The sequence below is a fragment of the Chiloscyllium punctatum genome, chromosome 23 (assembly GCF_047496795.1).
Source record: "Chiloscyllium punctatum isolate Juve2018m chromosome 23, sChiPun1.3, whole genome shotgun sequence".
NCBI lineage: Eukaryota > Metazoa > Chordata > Chondrichthyes > Orectolobiformes > Hemiscylliidae > Chiloscyllium > Chiloscyllium punctatum.
Window position 1 is genome coordinate 61,045,962 of NC_092761.1, and position 20,738 is coordinate 61,066,699.

Here is a 20,738-nt window from a genome sequence, read left to right on the forward strand (position 1 = left end):
GTAGGAAGTCCCCTGGGTCAGACCAGGAATATACCCAAGGTTACTATGGGAAGCAAGGGAAGAGATTGCTGCGCCTTTGGCAATGATCTTTGCGATCTCATTGTCCATTGGAGTAGTATCAGATGATTGGAGGGTGGCAAATGTTATTCCTTTGTTCAAGAAAGGGAATAAAGATAACCCTGGGAATTACAAACCAGTCAGTCTTATGTTGGAGGTGGGCAAACTATTGGAGAGGATTGTGAGAGACAGGATTTATGCTTATTTGGAAAACTATGTTTTGATTAGAGGTAGTCTCCATGGCTTTGAAATGGGTAGGTCATGTGTTCCAACCCTTATTGAATTCTTTGAGGATGTGACAAAACATACTGAAGGTAGAACAGTGGATGTACTGTGTACGGATTTTAGCAAGGCGTTTGATAAGGTTCCCCATGGTAGGCTCATTCAGAAATTAAGGAGGCATGGGATACAGGGAAATTTACCTGTCTGGATGCAGAATTGGCTGGCCCATAGAAGACAGAGGGTGGTCATAGACGGAAAGTATTCAGCCTGGAGGTTGGTGATCAGTGGTATTCAACAGGGATCTGTTCTGGAGCCTCTGCTCTTTTTGATTTTTATAAATGACTCAGATGAGGAAGTGAAAGGGTGGGTTAGTAAATTTGCCGATGACACAAAGGTTGGTTGAATTGTGGACAGTGTGGAAGGCTGTTGTAGGTTGCAGTGAGACATTGACAGGATGCAGAGCTGGGCTGAGAAGTGTCAGGTGGAGTTCAGCCTGGAAAAGTGTGAAGTGATTCATTTTTGAAGGTCGAATTTGAATGCAGAATACAGGGTTAAAAAGGTGGGATTCTTGGCAGAGTGGAGGAATAGAGGGATCTTGGGGGTCTCTCAAAGTTGCCACCCAACATTATTTGGTTGTTAAGGCGGCGTATGGTGTGTTAGCTTTAATTAGCGGGAGATTTAGTTTAACAGCCGCGAGGTTAAGCCATAGCTATATAAAGCCCTGGTTAAACCACACTTGGAATATTGCGTTCAGTTCTGGTTGCCTCAATTATAGGATGTGGAAGTTTTAGAGAGGGTGCAGAGGAGATTTACCAGGATGCTGCCTGGACTGGAGGGCACGTCTTACAAAGAAAAGTTGAGGGAGCCAGGGTTTTTTTCATTGGAGCGAAGAAGGATGAGAGGTGACTTGATACAAAATAATGAGAGGCATAAATAAAGTCGATAACCAGAGACCTTTTCCCAGGGCAGAAATAGCTATCATGTGGGGGCATAATTTTAACGTGATTGTAGGAAGGTTTAGGGGAGATGTCAGAGGTAGGTTCTTTACACAGAGTGGTGGGTGAGTGGAATGCACTGCTAGCAGTGGCAACAGAATCAGATACCATAGGGACATTTAAGAGACTCTTGGATGGGCACATGGATGATAGTAAAATGAAGAGTAAGTAGGTTAGTTTGATCCTAGAGTAGGATAAAAAGTTGGCACAACATCAAGAATAGAACGGCCTATGTTCTATCTCTGCTGCCGTACCCAACTCGCACCAAGGCTTATGTTCTACAAGTCACACTACTGTCTTCAGCATCTTGCCTCACTTACTCTCATTCACCTCAACTCTGACACCACTAACCCTGCATGTCCTCTGTGCTGTCCACTCATTTGCTCAGAATACCACCACATCGGCACCAAAAGTAAAAGCTGTGCCACACTTTCTTCCTCTGTTATACCAAACTCTCTCATTCCATCAGGAAAACAGCTCAGAACGGGACAGAAAGAATCAAGGCAAGGTGGTGATCTGCTTGTCATCTGGCTACTCACTCCTTATAAGGACAGAATTCAGACTCAAACCACACTGAGTAAGTCCTGGACATATCAGAAGCGGTCACTGACTTCCTGTTCTGGTAAAAGCTTAGTGAAAGCTAACCCCCTTGATTTGACTGAGAATTCTGACAACTATGAAAAGCTCGCTGGTTTTGTGTTTGTGTTAAATGGCATAGCAAGACAGCAACAACCCTAAACCTGGCTTCTCTGGCTGAGAGATCAAAACAAGGCAACGGAAGGCAGGGACGCTGTGAGCAGTGAAGAGCCCAAAAGAGAAGCCTGGCCCAATCCTCGAGATGGATATGTGACACGATGTGCTTTGGGTCCTCGCAACAGCAACACAATGGGAAGAGAGAGTGACAGCCTTTGACATCAGGCTGCATTTAACCAAGTGTAGCATTAAGGAGCCCTAGCAAAGCTGGAATGAATGGGAATCTGGGGGCAAATTTTCCACTTGTTGACGCCATATCTGACATATAGAAAGTTGGTTGGGGTTACTGGAGGTCAGTCATCTCTGCAGGAGCCCCTCGGTAATGTCCTAGGCACAAAAATGTTCAGCTACTTCATTAATGACCTTAAGGTCAGAAATGGAGATGTTTGCCAATAACTGTGCAGTGTTCATCACAATTTGCAACTTCTCAAATGCAACAATGTCTGAACAATAACCAGGCTTGGGCGAACAAGTGACAAGTAACATTCACGCCATACAAATGCCAGTTCGTGACCATCTCCAATATTTGACAATCTAATCACCGCCCCTTGACATTCAATGATGTTACCATCACTGAATCCCCATTATCAATATCCTATGGGGGCACCATTGACCAGAAACTGAACTGTACTCACCATATAAATATAGTGATTACAAGAAATGGTCAGAAGCTAGGAATTCTCCAGTGAGTAACTTGCTTTCTGACCCCACAAAGCCTGTCTGCCATTTACAAAGCACAAGTCAGGAATGTGATGGAAAGTACCCACTTGCCTGATGGGTACAGCTCCAGGAACACTCAAGAAGCTTGGCATCATCCAGGACAAAGCGGCCTGCTTGATTGGTATCACATCCACAAGCACTTGATCTGTCCACTACCAATGCTGAGTCACAGAAGTGTGTACTATCAATAAGATGGACTGCAGAAATTCACCAAAGATCGTTTGACAGCACCTTGCAAACCCACAACCACTTCCATCCAGATGGACAAGGGCAGAAGATGCACGTGAACACCATCACTTGCAAGTTCCCCTCTGAACCTCTCACCATCCTGACTTCACTGTCACTGAGTCAAAACTCTGGAATTCCCTCCCAAAGGGCATTGTTGATCAATTTTCACACATGAACTGCAGTGGTTCAAGAAGGCAGCTCACCACCATCTTCTCAAAGGTAACTCAGAAGGGCAATAAATGCTGGCCAGACACCAATATTCACATCCCACAAGAGAATAAAAAGTTTCCCAGTGCATCCCAAGGTGCAGCACTGAAATGCAGAAACATCCTCTAAGTTGCCTGGAGATGTGCCATGAGCGTTCTTAAAGGCTGGCAGATGGCAAATGCCATGAAGTCATTCACAACAAGCAATGAACTAAATCTCCCAGGTGCCTGCTCTAGTTTCCTTGTTGCAGTTTCTCAACATTTAGCTAGATTGGCAAGTTTGATAAAATGGTTGGCTGAAAATCAATCAGGTCAGCTGTGCTGCTAATAAGGCATTTAACAAGTGCTCCTCCCCAACAACTGCTATCTTGCCACTACTTGGTGAGAATCTTCCCATGTGACTTGTGAAGATGAAGAAAGATGGCTTGAATTGCTCTAAACGGCGAGATAGAACTTGCTACAACTGTTACACAATTTTGCCACACACCTCTCTATCGGCCACATTGCTCAGATCCCTTCAAGATTCCACCCACTGTCCTTCTTCTGCCATTCCAGGCCTCACTTACAATGAAATCAAGATTAATGGTATGGGATCCTTTTGTAACTTACTCCTGTGCAGAACTTTAAACTCTGGAACTTCATATCACTCACCACCTATCCCTTACGGACAAAAGGGTAACTAGGGAGAGAATAGGGCCCCTCAAAGATCAGTAAGGCGGCCTTTGTGTGGAGCCGCAGGAGATGGGGCAGATACTAAATGAGTATTTTGCATCAGTATTTACTGATGTGGAAAAGGACATAGAAGATATAGAATCTGGGGAAATAGATGGTGACATCTTGAAAAATGTGCATATTACAAAGGAAGATGTGCTGGATGTTTTGAAACGCATAAAAGTGGATAAATCCCCAGACCTGATCAGTGGCACCTTAGAACTCTGGGAAGCTAGAGAAGTGATTGCTGGGCCTCTTACTGAGATATTTGCATCATCGATAGTCACAGGCTGAGGTCCACAAGTCTGGAGGTTGGCTAACGTGGTGCCACTGTTTAAGAAGGGTGGCAAGGACAAGCCAAGGAACTATAGACCAGTGAGCCTGACCTCGGTGATGGGCAAGTTGTTGGAGGGAATGCTGAGGGACAGGATGTATATGTATTTGGAAAGGCAAGGACTGATTAGAGAGATAGTCAACATGGCTTTATGCGTGAGAAATCATGTCTCATAAACTTGATTGAGGCTTTTGAAGAAGTAACAAAAAGAGGATTGGATTGATGAGGGCAGAGCAGTAAATGTGATCTATGTAGACTTCAGTAAGGCATTCGACAAGGTTCCCCATGGGAGACTGATGAGCAAGGTTAGATCTCATGGAATACAGGGAGAACTAGCCATTTGGATACAGAACTGGTTCAAAGGTAGAAGACAGAGGGTGGTGGTGGAGGGTTGTTTTTCAGATTGGAGGCCTGTGACCAGTGGAGTGCCACAAGGATCAGTGCTGGGTCTACTACTTTTCATCATTTATATAAATGATTTGAATGTGAGCATAAGAGGTATAGTTAGTAAGTTTTCAGATGACACCAAAAATGGAGGTGTAGTGGACTGCGAAGAAGGTAACCTCAGATTACAATGGGATCTTGATCAGATGGGCCAATGGGCTGAGAAGTGGCAGATGGAGTTTAACGTAGATAAATGCGAGTTGCTGCATGTTAGGGAAGCAAATCTTAGCATGACTTATACACTTAATGGTAAGGTCCTCGGGAGTGTTGCTGAACAAAGAGACCTTAGAGTGCAGGTTCATAGCTCCTTGAAAGTGGAGTCGCAGGTAGATAGGATAGTGAAGGCAACGTATGGTATGCTTTCCTTTATTGGTCAGAGTATTGAGTACAGGAGTTGGGAGGTCATGTTGTGGCTGTACAGGACATTGGTTAGGCCACTGTTGGAATATTGTGTGCAATTCTGGTATCCTTCCTATTGGAAAGATGTTGTGAAACTTGAAAGGGTTCAGAAAAGATTTACAAGGATGTTGCTAGGGTTGGAGGATTTGAGCTACAGGGAGAGATTGAATATGCTAGGGCTGTTTTCCCTGGAGCATTGGAGGCTGAGGAGTGACCTTGTTGAGGTTTGTAAAATCATGAGGGGCATGGATAGGATAAATAGACAAAGTCTTTTCCCTGGGATGGTGGAGTCCAGAACTAGAGGGCATAGGTTTAAGGTGAGAAGGGAAATATATTTTAAAAATCCTAAGAGGCAATTTTTTCACGCAGAGGGTGGTACGTATACGAAATGAGCTGCCAGAGGAAGTGGTGGAGGCTGGTACAATTGCAACATTTAAAAAGGCATCTCGATAGGTATATGAATAAGAAGGGTTTGGAGGGATATGGGCCGCCTGTCAGGTGGGACTAGATTCGGTTAGGATATCTGGTCAGCATGGATGAGTTGGACCGAAGGGTGTGTTTCTGTGCTGTACATCACTATGGCTCTATGACTCTTCGACTCTTCCTATATTGTAAATACTTTTAAAAGGAATGTGTGTTAACACCTAACCAAAACTTCTTTAACTGCCTCTTCTTTTTTTCTACTTTCTTGACATTGCTTCTGCAGCACAGGCTTTGACCTGGGATTCTCAATTTCAAAAAAGGGAAAACATCAGAGAAGATCAAGATTGCACAAAAGTAAGAGATCGGTTTACAATAAAATTCTGATCCTAATCTGAGACTCTAGTGTGCTGACATAATTTATAAATTGAAGAGCACAGGTCATAGCAACTCAAGAGACCTCAATAAGTGAGCTTTGCTACTGTGACCAGAGGAACACATAGAGGCCCAGAAGCACTCACTGTAATTAAGTGGATAGAGCGAGGGAGTGATACAGTGAAGGGAATCATTTACTGCTGGGGTTTAAGTTTGCTTTTAGTTTAAACCTTTGATTTGTTCTTTTGGGAGTTTTGTCTGGATTTATGCTGCAAGTACAGTACTTCATCCTTCACGGAAATCAATATGTTGTGCACTGCATGTGTGAGAAATGGGACTGCCTGAGGGTTGATAAGGTTCTGTTGCCTGCACACGGTTCATTGTTTTTAATAAAAGCTCAGGGGCAGGTTATGAAAGGCAATATAAAGCAACAGATATAAACACTGTTCTTACCACGTCTTCAGTCACTGACTCAGGTGTCTCTTTGGCTCGGGGAAAGAAGATGAGGATCAAGGTGATCATCAATGCAAGGAAGAAAACCAATATAATCGAAAGCCAGCTAGATAAAATAACACAAGATATTCCCAATGAATCTGAACTGCACAACAGATGATACTTTATTATACTGGTTTATCAAGCAAGGGGCCCAGTGAGGGTATCACAGCACCAAAGCTGAGGAGCGGGAGATCAATTTAAATCAAAGAAATCTGGTACCAAATTGATGGTACACTGGCTCCAGCTAGTCAATTGCAGTTTGTGTCAATCAGACCAAGCTTTCCTCTTTCTGTCTTTCAGGTTTAACAATGTTTTTGCTTTTCAGAAGTATCTCTGATTTCCTCCCGGTGCTTTATTAACTTAGTACAGTCTCTCCCAAACTGTGTGAACAGCCCAACCTTCGTTCTGCTACACATGTTCGTTCCACAACCCTGACCTAATCACTCTGCTCTTGCTGTGCTCCTTTTAAAGATTAGAGTCATGCTAGAAAAGCACAGCAGGACAGGCAGCATCTAAGGAGCAGGAAAATCGACATTTCGGGCAAAAACCTTTCATCAGCAATGAGCCTCCAGGGTGGAGAGATAAATGGGAGGCAGGTGGGGCTGGGGGGAGGGGGTGGAGGTAGTTAAGAGTACAATGGGTGGATGGAGGTGAGGATGAAGGCGATACGTCAAAGAGGAGGGTGAAGTGGATAGTTGGGAAGGAAGATTGGCAGGTAGGGCAGGTCATGAGGGTGGTGCTGAGCTGGCAAGTTGGAACTGGGGTAAAGTGGGAGGAGGGGAAATGAGAAAACTGGTGAAGTCCACATTGATGCCCTGGGGTTGAAGTGTTCTGAGGCAAAAGATGAGGCGTTCTTCCTCCAGTGGTGGTGGAGGCGGCCCAGGACCTGCATGGTCCCAGCAGAGTGGGAGGGGAAGTTGAAATGTTCGGCCACGGGGCGGTGTGGTTGATTGGTGCGGGTGTCCTGGAGATGCTCCCTAAAGCACTCTGCTAGGAGGCGCCCAGTCTCCCCAATGTAGAGGAGACTGCATCAGAAGCAACAGACACAATAAATGACATTGGTGGATGTGCAGGTGAAACTTTGATGGATGTGGAAGGCTCCTTTGGGGCCTTGGATGGAGGTGAGCGGGGAGGTGTGGGAGCAGGTTTTGCAGTTCCTGTGGTGGCAGGGGAAGGTGCCAGGATGGGAGGGTGGGTTGTTGGGGGCATGGACCTGACCAGGTAGTCACAGAGGGAATGGTCTTTGCGGAAAGCGGAAAGGGGTGGGGAGGGAAATATATCCCTGGTGGTGGTCCGTTTGGAGGTGGCGGAAATGTCGACGGATGACGCCATTTATATGGTGGTCGGTGGGGTGGAAAGTGAGGACCAGGGGTGTTCTGTCCTTGTTGCAGTTGGAGGGGTGGAGTTTGAGGGCGGAAATGCGGGACGTGGACGAGATGCGTTGGAGGGCATCTTCAATCATGTGGGAAGGAAGAGGCCATCTGTGGTGGAACTGGTCCTCCTGGGAGCAGATACATTGGAGGCTGAGGAATTGGGAATACAGGATAGCATTTTTGCAGGAGGTAGGCTGGGAAGAGGTGTAATCCAGGTAGCTGTGGGAGTCGGTGAGTTTGTAAAAAATGTCAGTGTTAAGTCGATCATCATTGATGGAGATGGAGATGGAGAGGTCCAGGAAGGGGAGGGAGGTGTTGAAGATGGTCCAGGTGAATTTAAGGTTGGGGTGCAATGTGTTGGTGAAGCTGATGAACTGCTCAACCTTCTTGCGGGAGCACGAGGTGGCGCCAATGCAGTCATCAATGTAGCAGAGGAAGAGGTGGGGAGTTGTGTAACTACAGAAGATGGACTGTTCTATGTAGCCAACAAAGAGAAAGGTATAGCTGGGGACCATGCGTGTGCCTATGGCTACCCCTTTCGTCTGGAGGAAGTGGGAGGATTTGAAGGAGAAATTGTTAAGGCTGAGGACCAGTTCAGCCAAATGAATGAGTGTGTCAGTGGAAGGGTACTGTTGGGGATATCAGGAGAGGAGAGCTTGCAGGTCCTGGGTAATGGCCCTTTTCCAGTACCACTCTAATCTTGACCCTGATCTCCAGCATCTGCAGTCCTCACTTTCCTTTTAAAGTAACTCAATCCCAACCTGTTCTTTTGAGCTTTTTGTTTTAAAATCAGTGACCAAGTCACCCAAACCATTAACCATTAGCAACATGTAGTTCACTGGAAATAAAGATGAGATTAATTGCATTTTATTTACAAATAAATAATGAAGAATGGATACCACCCTTGGGGATGCAATCTCAACACAATGTGCATGGCAGATGGCACATACCTTCATCAAAAAGTATGATAAAAATTAATTAATGAGTGCTTATCATCATTCCATGTTTTACTTCTTGACAACTCAACAGTGGCAGGTTTTTGTTAAGTAATTCAAAGGAGAAGTAAGTTTACATGCATTCAGAGTGTTTGAGAAGATTTATAGCTCAGGTTGTGGATGAGATTGTTGACTTGCTCATGAGCTAGTTAGTTTGTTCACAGACATTTCGTCACCATTCTAGGTAACATCATCAGTATGCCTCTGTTCCTTATATACCATCCACTAAGAAACAGAACCAGCACCAAAACCAGAAATGACACCACTAACCCCAGCATACCCAGATACATAAATAGCAAACAGGACAGAACACCGGAGGCGCACTGATGAGGTTACCCAGAATGGCAATGAAACGCCTGCGAACAAACTTACTAGCTCAGCCATTAAGTAAATAACCTCAGATATTGTTCAAGTGTATTAAAATGTTTTGATATGGAAAACTATTTTTGTGAGTAGATAGCATAATCTAAAAATTAAGAACCAGATTTCTCAGGAAATTAGGAAACACTTCTGCATCAAAGGTTGGCAGAAGCTTGAAATCCTTCAGTAAATGGCAATTGATACAAGATTAAAATATTAATAGTAACATTATGAGTGGTAAGATTTTTGTTACTCAAAAATTAAAGGAATATGGATAAACACACTTTTAAAGATTCACGGGGCAGACTACCATAATCTCTCAGATAGGCGGAAAAAACTCAAAGGATTAAATAGCCCACTTCAGCTTCTATATTTTCCAATAGAATTGTTGCAAGTGTTCAAAGTTCTGATTCCTACACTTGTAACTTATTACTAATTTCCACTAGATAATGCTGTCCTGAACCACTCCCTCCCATTGGATTCATTGCTCCACTGCCTGATTATTTAGTCACAGTGTCATAGAGATGTACAGTACCAAAACAGACCCTTTGGTCCAACTCGTCCATGCCGACCAAGTATCCCAACCCAATGTAGTCTCACCTGGCACCTGGCTCACATCCCTCCAAATCCTTCCTATTCATATACCCATCCAGATGCCTTTTAAATGTTACAATTGTACTAGCCTCCACCACTTCCTCTGGCAGCTCATTCCATACTCATGTACCACCATCTGAGTGAAAAAGGTCCCACCCAGTCCAACACCGCCCGCTCCCCCAATCCCTCTCGGGCAGCCAGACTGGACACCAACAAGAAGACTGCTGCGAGTCTCCAAATAGCGCATGCACGCACACACACCCTTTTACTGCAACGTTTTGACAGGTTCCACCTTTGCCCTGTACAGGTCAATGTTGGAGAGATTATTTGGGGAAGGGGGTTTAGGGTACACAGCTGTGTAGAACTCCAGGGAAAGTGTGTGCGGGGGTGGGGGGGAGGGAAGAGAGAGGGTGGGAGGTCAGTCATTTGGAGATGGTGCAGGGGGCGGATAGGGGACAGTGTGCTGCTGCCTAGTCTCCTGAACGGGGAGCAAACTTAACAGAAAACTCCAAGCACTAAAGGGTATTGAATCAATTAACCAAATAATCAATTATCTGAACGGAATAGTGCCCGCCCATCTCATTCAATAGACAATAGACAATAGATGCAGGAGTAGGCCATTCTGCCCTTCGAGCCTGCACCGCCATTCAATATGATCATGGCTGATCATTCCTAATTAGTATCCTGTTCCAGCCTTATCTCCATACCCCTTGACTCCACTATCTTTAAGAGCTCTATCCAATTCTTTCTTAAAAGAATCCAGAGACTGGGCCTCCACTGCCCTCTGGGGCAGAGCATTCCACACAGCCACCACTCTCTGGGTGAAGTAGTTTCTCCTCATCTCTGTCCTAAATGGTCTACCCCGTATTCGGATAATCGAGGTTCCTCTGTATACTTAAATGGAGAATCAGGAGAGCAAAAAGGGGACATGAGATAGTTTTGGCAAATAGAGTTCAGGGGAATTCAAAGGTTTTTACAAATACATTAAGGACAAAAGGGGAACTAGGGAGAGAATAGGCCCCTCAAAGATCAGCAAGGCAGCCTTTGTGCGGAGCCGCAGGAGATGGGGGAAGATACTAAACAAGTACTTTGCATCAGTGTTTACTGTGGAAAAGGACTTGGAAGATATAGAACATAGGGAAATAGATGCCTGGGCTCCCATCAGTCCAGGATCGTTTCAGGAAGCAGAGTTCACTTTTAATCACTAAACAAAAGGCGCGATCAGTGCTGGAAATACATCTTTGATGTAATGTTTCTATCGTGACCTCGAGATCTCCTTCAGATAATCGATATTCAGATAATTGATAATCAGATAAATCGAGGTTCCTCTGTAATCTTATTGCCTTTATACTCTAAGGATTCATTTCATCTATCTTGTCTATAGCTGACATATGCATCCTTTTTTTTTCCTTAACCAGATCCTCAATTTCTTTAGTCATCCAACATTCCCTACATCTACCAGCCTTTCCTTTCACTGTGACAGGAAAATACTGTCTCTGGACTCTCGTTATCACATTTCTGAAGGCTTCCCATTTTCCAGCTGTCCCTTTACTGCAAACATCTGTCCCCAGTCAGCTTTTGAAGCCTAATATCGTCAAAATTAGCCTTTCTCCAATTTAGAATTTCAACTTTTAGATCTGGTCTATCCTTTTCTATCACTATTTTAAAACCAATAGAATTATGGTCACTGTCCCCAAAGTGCTCCCCCACTGACACCTCAGTCACCTGCCCTGCCTTATTTCCCAAGAGTAGGTCAAATTTTGCATCTTCCCTGGTAGGTACATTCACACATTGAATCAGAAAATTTTCTTGTACACACTTAACAAATTCCTCTCCATCTAAACCCTTAACACAATGACAGTCCCAGTCTATGTTTGGAAAATTAAAATCCCTTACCATTACTACCCTATTATTCTTACAGATAACTGAGATCTCCTTACAAATTTGTTTCTTAAATTTCCCTCTGACTATTAGGAGGTCTATAATACAATCGCAATAAGGTGATCATCCCTTTCTTATTTCTCAGTTTAACCCAAATAACTTCCTTGGATGCATTTCTGGGACTCTCCTCCCTCAGTACAGCTGTAATGCTATCCCTTGCCAAAAATGCCACTCCCCCACATCTCTTGCCTCCCTTTCTGTCCTTCCTGTAGCATTTGTATCCTGGAACATTCAGCTGCCAGTCCTGTCCATCCCTGAGCCTGGTTTCTGTAATTGCTATAATATCCCAGTCCCATGTTCCTAACCATGCCCTGAGTTCATCTGCCTTCTGTTAGGCCTCTTGCATTGAAATAAATGCAGTTTAATTTATCAGTCCTACTTTGTTCTCTGCTTTGTCCCTGCCTGCTCTAACTGTTCTCAACTGTACCAGTCTCAGATTGATCTCTTTCCTCACTAGGTCCGAGTCCCACCCCTCCACCTTAATAGTTTAAATCCTCCTGAGCAGCTCTAGCAAATCTCCCTGCCAGTATATTATTCCCCTTCCAACTTAGATGCAAGCTGTCCTTCTTGTACAGGTCACTTCTACCCCATACAAGATTCCAATGATCCAAAAGTGTGAATCCTTCTCCCATACACCAGCTCCTCAGCCATGCATTCATTTGCTCTATCCTCCTATTACAGCCCTCACTAGCTTGTAGCAGCAGGAGTAATCCAAATATTATTACTCACGAGGATCTCTTTTTTAAATTCCGGCCTCTCTACATTCTCCCTTCAGAATCTCATCCTTTTCCCTTCCTATGTCATTAGTTCCAATGTGTACAATGACCTTCTACTGGTCCCTCCCTCTCCACCTTGAGAACATGCTGCACTCTCTTGGAGACATCCTTGATCCTGGCACCAGGGAGGCAACACACCATTCTGATTTTTCACTGCTGGCCACAGAAACGTCTGTCTGTGCATCAGACGAGAGTGTCCCCTAACACAATTGGTCTCTTGGAATTTGGCATACCCCTCATTGCGTTACAGCCAATCTCAATGCCAGAAACGTGGCTGTTCTTGCTACATTTCCCTGAGAATCCATCACCCCCTACATTTTCCAAAACAGTATGCTTGTTTGAAATGGGGATAGCTACAGAAGACTCCTGCATTACTTGCCTATCTCTCTTACCTTCCCTGGAGTTAACCCATTTATGTGACTGTATCTGCAACTTTTTTCCCTTCCTATAACTGCCATCCATCACACCCCCTTGCTCTTGTAAATTCCTCACTGCCTCTAACGGTCTCTCTAACCAATCCATTCGATCTGAAGGATTCACAACCAATGACATTTATTGCAGATATAATTCTCAGTAAACACGTAAACTCTCCCTAAACTCCCACATCTAACAAGAAGAGCATATCATTCTACTAAAGGTCATTTTTGCTTCTTCCAATCTACAGACACAGAAAATAACATTGTTTTATTCCTCTACAAATACTCCTCCAGGCCAACTTAATACTTCTGGCTTATATTTTTAAGTTTAATCAAGAGACGTATCTCAATAAAACATATAATCAAGAATCCACTCTACACACTACTGCAGACTTACTGTAAGGCCACACTTAAAAATATTCACTTATCTGTTTCTGTGCTGTGACCTTGCCCAAACAGGTTCTTCCAAAATTAGTTGTGAATTTCAGTGTTTGTTAATTTTCCCAGACACACACTTGAATGTCCAGCAATACATGAATTCAAACATCAAAAGCAGTAACTGCGAAGGTTCACTGCTGTGTCAGTTAGCAGTATTTCTCTCTAGCTCTATTCATTCCCACTCTCTATGCTTCTTAATCAATTATGTGATCCATTCATTCTTACTGTGTGTGTTAACAGGCACATACAAGGAGAAAAACAGAGGTTGGGCAAAGCTTGATGCAATTAAATTGATTTCAAGCTAATCTCCAAAACAATAAAGATGTAATATTAAAACAGGCAGAATCCAGAATATTCTCAATATTACATTTAAGAAGTGGACTGAAGCAATAAATAAAGGCCTTACCTGATCACACCTCCTGAACGAGATAGCAGCATGCATATCAGCAATGACAAAACCCATACAACAGCCAGAATAAAAACTCCTGGCCCTACTCCCATTACAACATCAGCCATTGTGAAGTTTACTGTAAGAGTAAATTAGTGTTAGTTCCTGAAACAACATGAAAATATTAATAGATGAATGATTGGAGGACAGCCTTGTCATCTTTAAGCTTGTGATTTTTTAAAATTTACTTATAGATCTTTTCCAATCATACTTTGAACTAATTGTTTTACTCCTTTAAACTTCTTCATGCTACGCACCATTTCTTGGCTAATGTAGCTGGAGTAAATAAGCTTAAGCTAGATATTGAACATGTGCAAAATGATTCAGGAATATTTCCTCAATGTCTGATCATCTGGATGAGAAAAGGCTGTTCAGACTCCACAATACAATGTCTTTCTCCCGGATGGTCCAAGCGTACACATTGCCCTGAAAGAAAATCTACTGAGCATATTACCTCATCAAGCTGACAGGAAGGAACTCGATTACAATTTTCTCACCCCTTGCAAATGAAAGGAGAAATATTCAGCTGGACACTGCTGCATAGAGAGGACATCAGATATAGAGAATTGCAACTTTGACAGAACTTATGGCCCAGTTTGACACATTCAGACCTTTGGCAGTAACCTTTAGAAAGTAATGTTCCACAGTTTCTTTGAAATGTTTCTTTTTCAAGACAATAAGAAATGCACCACATCTGAATGGACCCTCTATGCCACCCCATTCATTGTCATTAGCAGGTTACGAGAGCCAAAGCATGTCGCAAAACTGTGAAGAGTTTGAAGAGCAGTATTTGGAACAATTGAAGAAATGTTCCAAATAACCATTTGCTAACCTCTGTCTATTTAGAGACGCGATAAATTGTGAATTGTTTTCCATATCATTCTGCACATGTAACTGACGCATTTTAAAGTAATTTCTTATTCTCTAAGTCTATAAACAATGGAAAAGATTCACCAGACAGAAAGGCAAAGACTTATCAAGACAATGATATTTCCCTTTTAATTTTTCCTCTCTGCATTTAGTCCTGATCTACCTACATGTTCAATTTTTTTGACATTCTCCAACACTTGAACAAGTATGTTTATTCAAACCCGTCTATCCTCTCATCCTTAGTCAATTCATTACCACTTATTACACACTATTTATATCTATTATATACTCAAGCTTATTTTATACACTATGGGAACATAAAAATGGTGCAACCCACTACATCTGTGATACTTTGCCAGATGACCATTCCTGGAGTTTGTGGTCTTTGACACCGCTATTTGTATGTGGGTTGTTTGAGACTGTTACCTTTGCTTTACCTTGGGCCTATCTAGTGATTCATGGTAGTGGATAGACTACCACAAAGTACCTACTTAGATGGCACTGTTCTTGGATAACAAGAAGGCTTACTGCATTATATCAATAAGTACAACTTGGTCAAGAACATTACTGAGACCTTCAGGACAGATACATCTGCTCGCTGAAAACTAGTGTAGATCACCTGTATGTATGCGACATCAGTCCAATGGGTGGAACCAATGTAACAGAAACATTAACCTCATTAGAGCCACTATGTTATGCATCATCTCCCAGTCCAAATTTTGTTTTCCATAGTTAACTCCACTGTACATGTAAAAGTATACTACATTTATCAGCACCCTGGAGGTTCCACCATGTCTAGGAAGCCTAATGAAACATTCCCCATGATCAGCTGGTTCAGAACTGTTTGTTTCTGGATCAATTTTGTTCTCTGGGAAGTAGTCAAACTCCTTTGAATCTCCTAAGAAATTTGTACATGTGACATGCATGCCAGCTCAAAGTGAAGTTGTTTGATTGTGAACAACTTACACATTTTCAACTTTTTTCTGTGCATTTTAATATATTGTAACTTGTAGTATTTCTATGCTTCTGCCAGTTATTCCATCTAGACCACGTGAAGTCTGATTGATAGAGACATTGCCATGCAGAATACACTGGTTAGACAATGACCATCAGTAACTGCTAAACCTTTTCAAATTCTGACCAGGCAGGTTGACTCAGATTGGTCAAGACTTTGCCAAAAATTACTTATCACCTATTTTGTTAATATAAAACAGGCACAATGTGTGTACACATTAGCACTGCTGCCTCACAGTGCCAGGGACCCAGGTTTGATTCCTGCCTCGACAACAGTCTGTGTGGAGTTTGCACATTCTCCCCATGTCTGCGTGGGTTTGCTCCAGTTTTCTCCCACAGTCCAAAGGTAAACAGGTTAGGTAAATTGGCCATACTAAATTGCCCATAGTGTTCAGGGATGTATAGGTTAGGTGCATTAGTCAAGGGAAATGTAGTTATAGGGTAGGAGAATCGTGTGGACTTGTTGGGTCAAATGGCCTGTTTCCACACTGGAGGGATTCTATGATGTTCTTTCTGTCTGCAAAGAATATGGTAAGTGGTATTATGACACAGGTAAACTCCCCTGCTTAATTTAAACCAGCAACACAGAAAAGATTTAACCTGTGCAGTAATCTGTGAAAGTTCGTGAGGCCAAGATCTATTTAAAGTAAAAATTAACAACTTTATTACTTAAAATATAACAAAAAAAATTAACAACTCCTTCTTCTAACCTTCTATTTTCCCTTCTAGTCTGATTAAATACCACCCCCACCCCCGAGTAAGATTTACCTAAAATTCAAATTTCAAAACTAGACAGCTGTCGAATCTTCCCTTTGCGTCTTCCTCTGTAGATTTTGTTTCACAGGTCATTGATAGATAACGGTACCTTTATCAGAGCTGTGTTTCCGGCAGTCTGTACATGCTGGTGGTTTGGCAACCGATTTTTCCCACTCTTATTATCCAAAGCATTGGATTGTTTCAATGAATTTAGTACACTGACAATATTAAAAACCAACGAGGTAAAAACAATGACTGCAGATGCTGGAAACCAGATTCTGGATTAGTGGTGCTGGAAGAGCACAGCAGTTCAGGCAGCATCCAAGGAGCTTCAAAATCGACGTTTTGGGCAAAAGCCCTTCATCAGGAATAAAGGCAGTGAGCCTGAAGCATGGAGAGATAAGCTAGAGGAGGGTGGGGGTGGGGAGAGAGTAGCATAGAGTACAATAGGTGAGTGGGGGAGGGGATGAAGGTGATAGGTCAAGGAGGAGAGGGTGGAGTGGATAGGTGGAAAAGGAGATAAGCAGGTAGGACAAGTCATGGGGATAGTGCTGAGCTGGAAGTTTAGAACTAGGGTGAGGTGGGGGAAGGGGAAATGAGGAAACTGTTGAAGTCCACATTGATGCCCCGGGGTTGAAGTGTTCCGAGGCGGAAAATGAGGCGTTCTTCCTCCAGGCGTCTGGTGGTGAGGGAGCGGCGGTGAAGGAGGCCCAGAACTTCCATGTTCTCGGCAGAGTGGGAGGGGGAGTTGAAATGTTGGGCCACGGGGCGGTGTGGTTGATTGGTGCGGGTGTCCCGGAGATGTTCCCTAAAGCGCTCTGCTAGAAGGCGCCCAGTCTTCCCAATGTAGAGGAGACCACATCGGGAGCAACAGATACAATAAATGATATTAGTGGATGTGCAAGTAAAACTTTGATGGATATGGAAGGCTCCTTTAGGGCCTTGGATAGAGGTGAGGGAGGAGGTGTGGGCGCAGGTTTTACAGTTCCTGCGGTGGCAGGGGAAAGTGCCAGGATGGGAGGGTGGGTTGTAGGGGGGCGTGGACCTGACCAGGTAGTCACGGAGGGAACGGTCCAAACAGACCCCACCACCAGGGATATATTTCCCTCCCCACCCCTTTCCGCCTTCCGCAAAGACCGTTCCCTCCGTGACTACCTGGTCAGGTCCACGCCCCCCTACAACCCACCCTCCCATCCTGGCACTTTCCCCTGCCACCGCAGGAACTGTAAAACCGCCGGGACACGCACCAAATAACCACACCGCCCTGTGGCCCAACATTTCAACTCCCCCTCCCACTCTGCCCAGGACATGGAGGTCCTGGGCCTCCTTCACCGCTGCTCCCTCACCAGACGCCTGGAGGAAGAACGCCTCATTTTCCGCCTCGGAACACTTCAACCCCAGGGCATCAATGTGTTCTTCAACAGTTTCCTCATTTCCCCTTCCCCCACCTCACCCTAGTTCTAAACTTCCAGCTCAGCACTGTCCCCATGACTTGTCCGGACTTGTCCTACCTGCTTATCTCCTTTTCCACCTATCCACTCCACCCTCTCCTCCCTGACCTATCACCTTCATCCCCTCCCCTACTCACCCATTGCTACTTTCTCCCCACCCTCCTCTAGCTTATCTCTCCACACTTCAGGCTCACTGCCTTTATTCCTGATGAAGGGCTTTTGCCCGAAACGCCGATTTCGAAGCTCCTTGGATGCTGCCTGAACTGCTGTGCTCTTCCAGCACCACTAATCCAGAATATTAAAAACCAAGCTTGATTGCAAGTTGGTATTTTGGGGTGTAATTTAAATTGATTGGCTGAATTCAATTTTTTTTCTCTCATAGCAACTCAGCCAATGCTAGCTGCTGAACCAAATGCTACATTGTAAATTCTCCAGCACTCTGTGTGCTTGCTAAGTCTTTCACTCTCTTAAAAGATACAGTACACTTCTACACCTTCATAATAGTAGTTATTGTGTCAAACAGCATGACTTAGCAATTGGGCTCAGTGCAATGCGTAAGTGTGTGTACTGGAAGCTTCATGTATCAAAACACAGGACTTTAAAAAAAATCAAGAGTTCATTTGCCAACTAATCAACACTCCCTTCTCATGTATTAAATAAAAAGGTTGTATCCCTTTACGATGCTATTCTTGTGAACAGCATGCTGAGTGCAAAACAATAAGCTTTGAAGAAATGTCTCTTTTTTTCAGTAATATCATCGTTACTGCTTGATTAGCCATGGTTAGTGGTCGGACAGGATAGTAAATACTGCATTTCTATTAAACTTATATTTAGCAGTGATGTCCATTAACAAAAGCAAGTTTTTTTTAAAATCCCAGATTGTTGGGATCACCAATTTAGTCTCTAAAACCTCAGTTTAAATCTATCAGTTCATTATTCTATAGTTGTTCTTTAAAATTGCATTCACCAATCCAATTTTTAAGATTAGATTCCCTACAGTGCAGAAACAGGCCCTTTGGCCCAACAAACCCACACCGACCTCCGAAGAGTAACCCATCCAGACCCATTCCCCTACTCATGCACCCATCACTACGGGCAATTTAGCATGGCCAATTCACCTGACCTGCACATCTTTGGGCTGTGGGAGGAAACCAGAGCACCCAGAGGAAACCCACACAGTCAGTGGGCCTGAAGCTGGAACCGAACCAGGGTCCCTGCAGCTGGGTTTCTTTATAATTCTATATCTCTGTACTGTTTACAAGGTTTTCACACCATTTTTAATAATCAGAATGGATGGATACCTACTATTTTGACAACTTTCTGCAGCCAAGATGCAATTTTTACACATCTTTTCAGGTGAAATGGACATTTTCCTTCCTTTTCTCAGCCTAAAACACCACGCATCACCTTCTACAAATCGTTTTAATGTTTTCTGGCTGCATTCTTTAAAAATGTTCAAGTTGAAATTGCACTATAATTACTTAATTTCAGTTGATTTAAAATCTTTGATTATTCCTGACCTTTCTTTTTCTGCTACTCCTTTGACTGGATTTATTTAAGTATATTTTGATTCCTGATTCTGACACCTTCCCAATTCATAGATGTGGTTTAAATGTCTTTTCTGGCTCTTTCATAGTTCATCACAACTACACAACATGGAGTCTAATGTCAATGATAATTAGATAAACTTGTTCTTTTATTCTTTAAAAAAAATTAACACCACGCACTTCCTCTAGGTAAAAGCTATTGCCATTCTACCCCAAAAGTTCTTTCTCTTCCCTTTCCTACTACAGAATATTTTGAGCTTCCTCTAACCATTCTCTAAGATCAATTTCAAGCTCCCCCACACCCCCAGGACAAATTTCTGTTTGTTACTTCACTTCCAGTCTGGATTTTATTTTTCATTAACTATGCTTCAGAGCCACCTTTCTCTTTTAAGTTTGTTTTCCGCTTATGAATTGCACTAAATAAGTACTACTAAGTAGAGTCTTTCCACTCTACTTAATGCAAACCCCCCCAAATTTCTCGCTCCCAGTTTCTCAATTGCTGTATCTCTAATGGAGACAAGGATCACTTCCAAAGGATCGGAGGTGCTTATTTATTAAAAGCCGTTGGTCGCAGCTGACCCCGGAAATGTAAGTATTGCTATCGCGTATTTTGTTCATTTTGTCCCCTCACCTCTGTACAAGAACCTCTAGTGCACACCTTCCAGCATAATAAATCTTTTTCTCAAGAAGTGCACAGCCAACTTTTTCAACTGTTACGATATTAAAGCTGATTAAATACGGGCTGCTTTGCAACTATGCAAAAGCAGGGCAAACTGCCTTCCAAACGTGCTCTGCAATTTGCTGTTGTTGCACGTCTCCCCTTCCCCTTTCCCTCTCCCTCTCCTCCTCTGTAACCGTGTGCAGTCCCTCTGGGAGACTGCCCAACACCCGCTGCGCTATAATCTTGTCATACAACACCCAGTCCCTCCTCAAACTCTTTCAAAAAGCCAATTGTCCCACACATTGCCGTTCCCGACCTGAGAAACTAGCTCAAATATTAACATTACTACTCTCCAAAGCTCTCCCCGAATGAAGTGAAATCTCAGACCTTGCGACGTCCACCCTAACAACTCGGAGCAGCAGCAGCACCTCGCAACATCCACCTCACCTATTGGCTGAGACCGGACAGCGACCAATAGGAAGCTCCGATACATGTAGGTTAACACCCCATGGTAACCGTATAAGACTGAGTGCAACGACAGATCAGCTAGAGTTAATATACACAGAGTTAATAAAGTGATCTAATGTAGAGAGTTAATCAACACAGAGTTAATAAAGTCATCTAATATAGACAGTTAATATACACAGAGTTAATAAAGTGATCTAATACAGAGTTAATGAAATGATCTAATATAGAGTTAATAAAATGATGTAATAGGAAGTCAATATAGTGATCTGAT

The 20,738-nt window shown here is 43.3% G+C and overlaps 1 protein-coding gene across 3 annotated transcripts in view; it reads right to left on the minus strand.

Annotated features, from left to right (window-relative positions):
* The window catches only part of tmem218 (transmembrane protein 218), a 40,538-nt gene extending 20,103 nt beyond the window's left edge, over window positions 1-20,435 (minus strand). For 2 of the 3 annotated variants that reach the window (XM_072593081.1, XM_072593079.1), the window contains exons 1-3: window positions 19,097-20,433; window positions 13,659-13,779; window positions 6,318-6,423 (exon numbers count right to left, since the gene is read on the minus strand). In XM_072593081.1, the coding sequence (XP_072449182.1) occupies window positions 6,318-6,423; window positions 13,659-13,779; window positions 19,097-19,160 (291 nt within the window). In that variant the 5' untranslated portion in view covers window positions 19,161-20,433. Of the gene's footprint in view, window positions 1-6,317; window positions 6,424-13,658; window positions 13,780-19,096 lie in introns of all 3 variants that reach the window. The other variant, XM_072593082.1, reaches the window with a different exon arrangement.
* Between the last annotated feature and the right edge of the window lie 303 nt (window positions 20,436-20,738).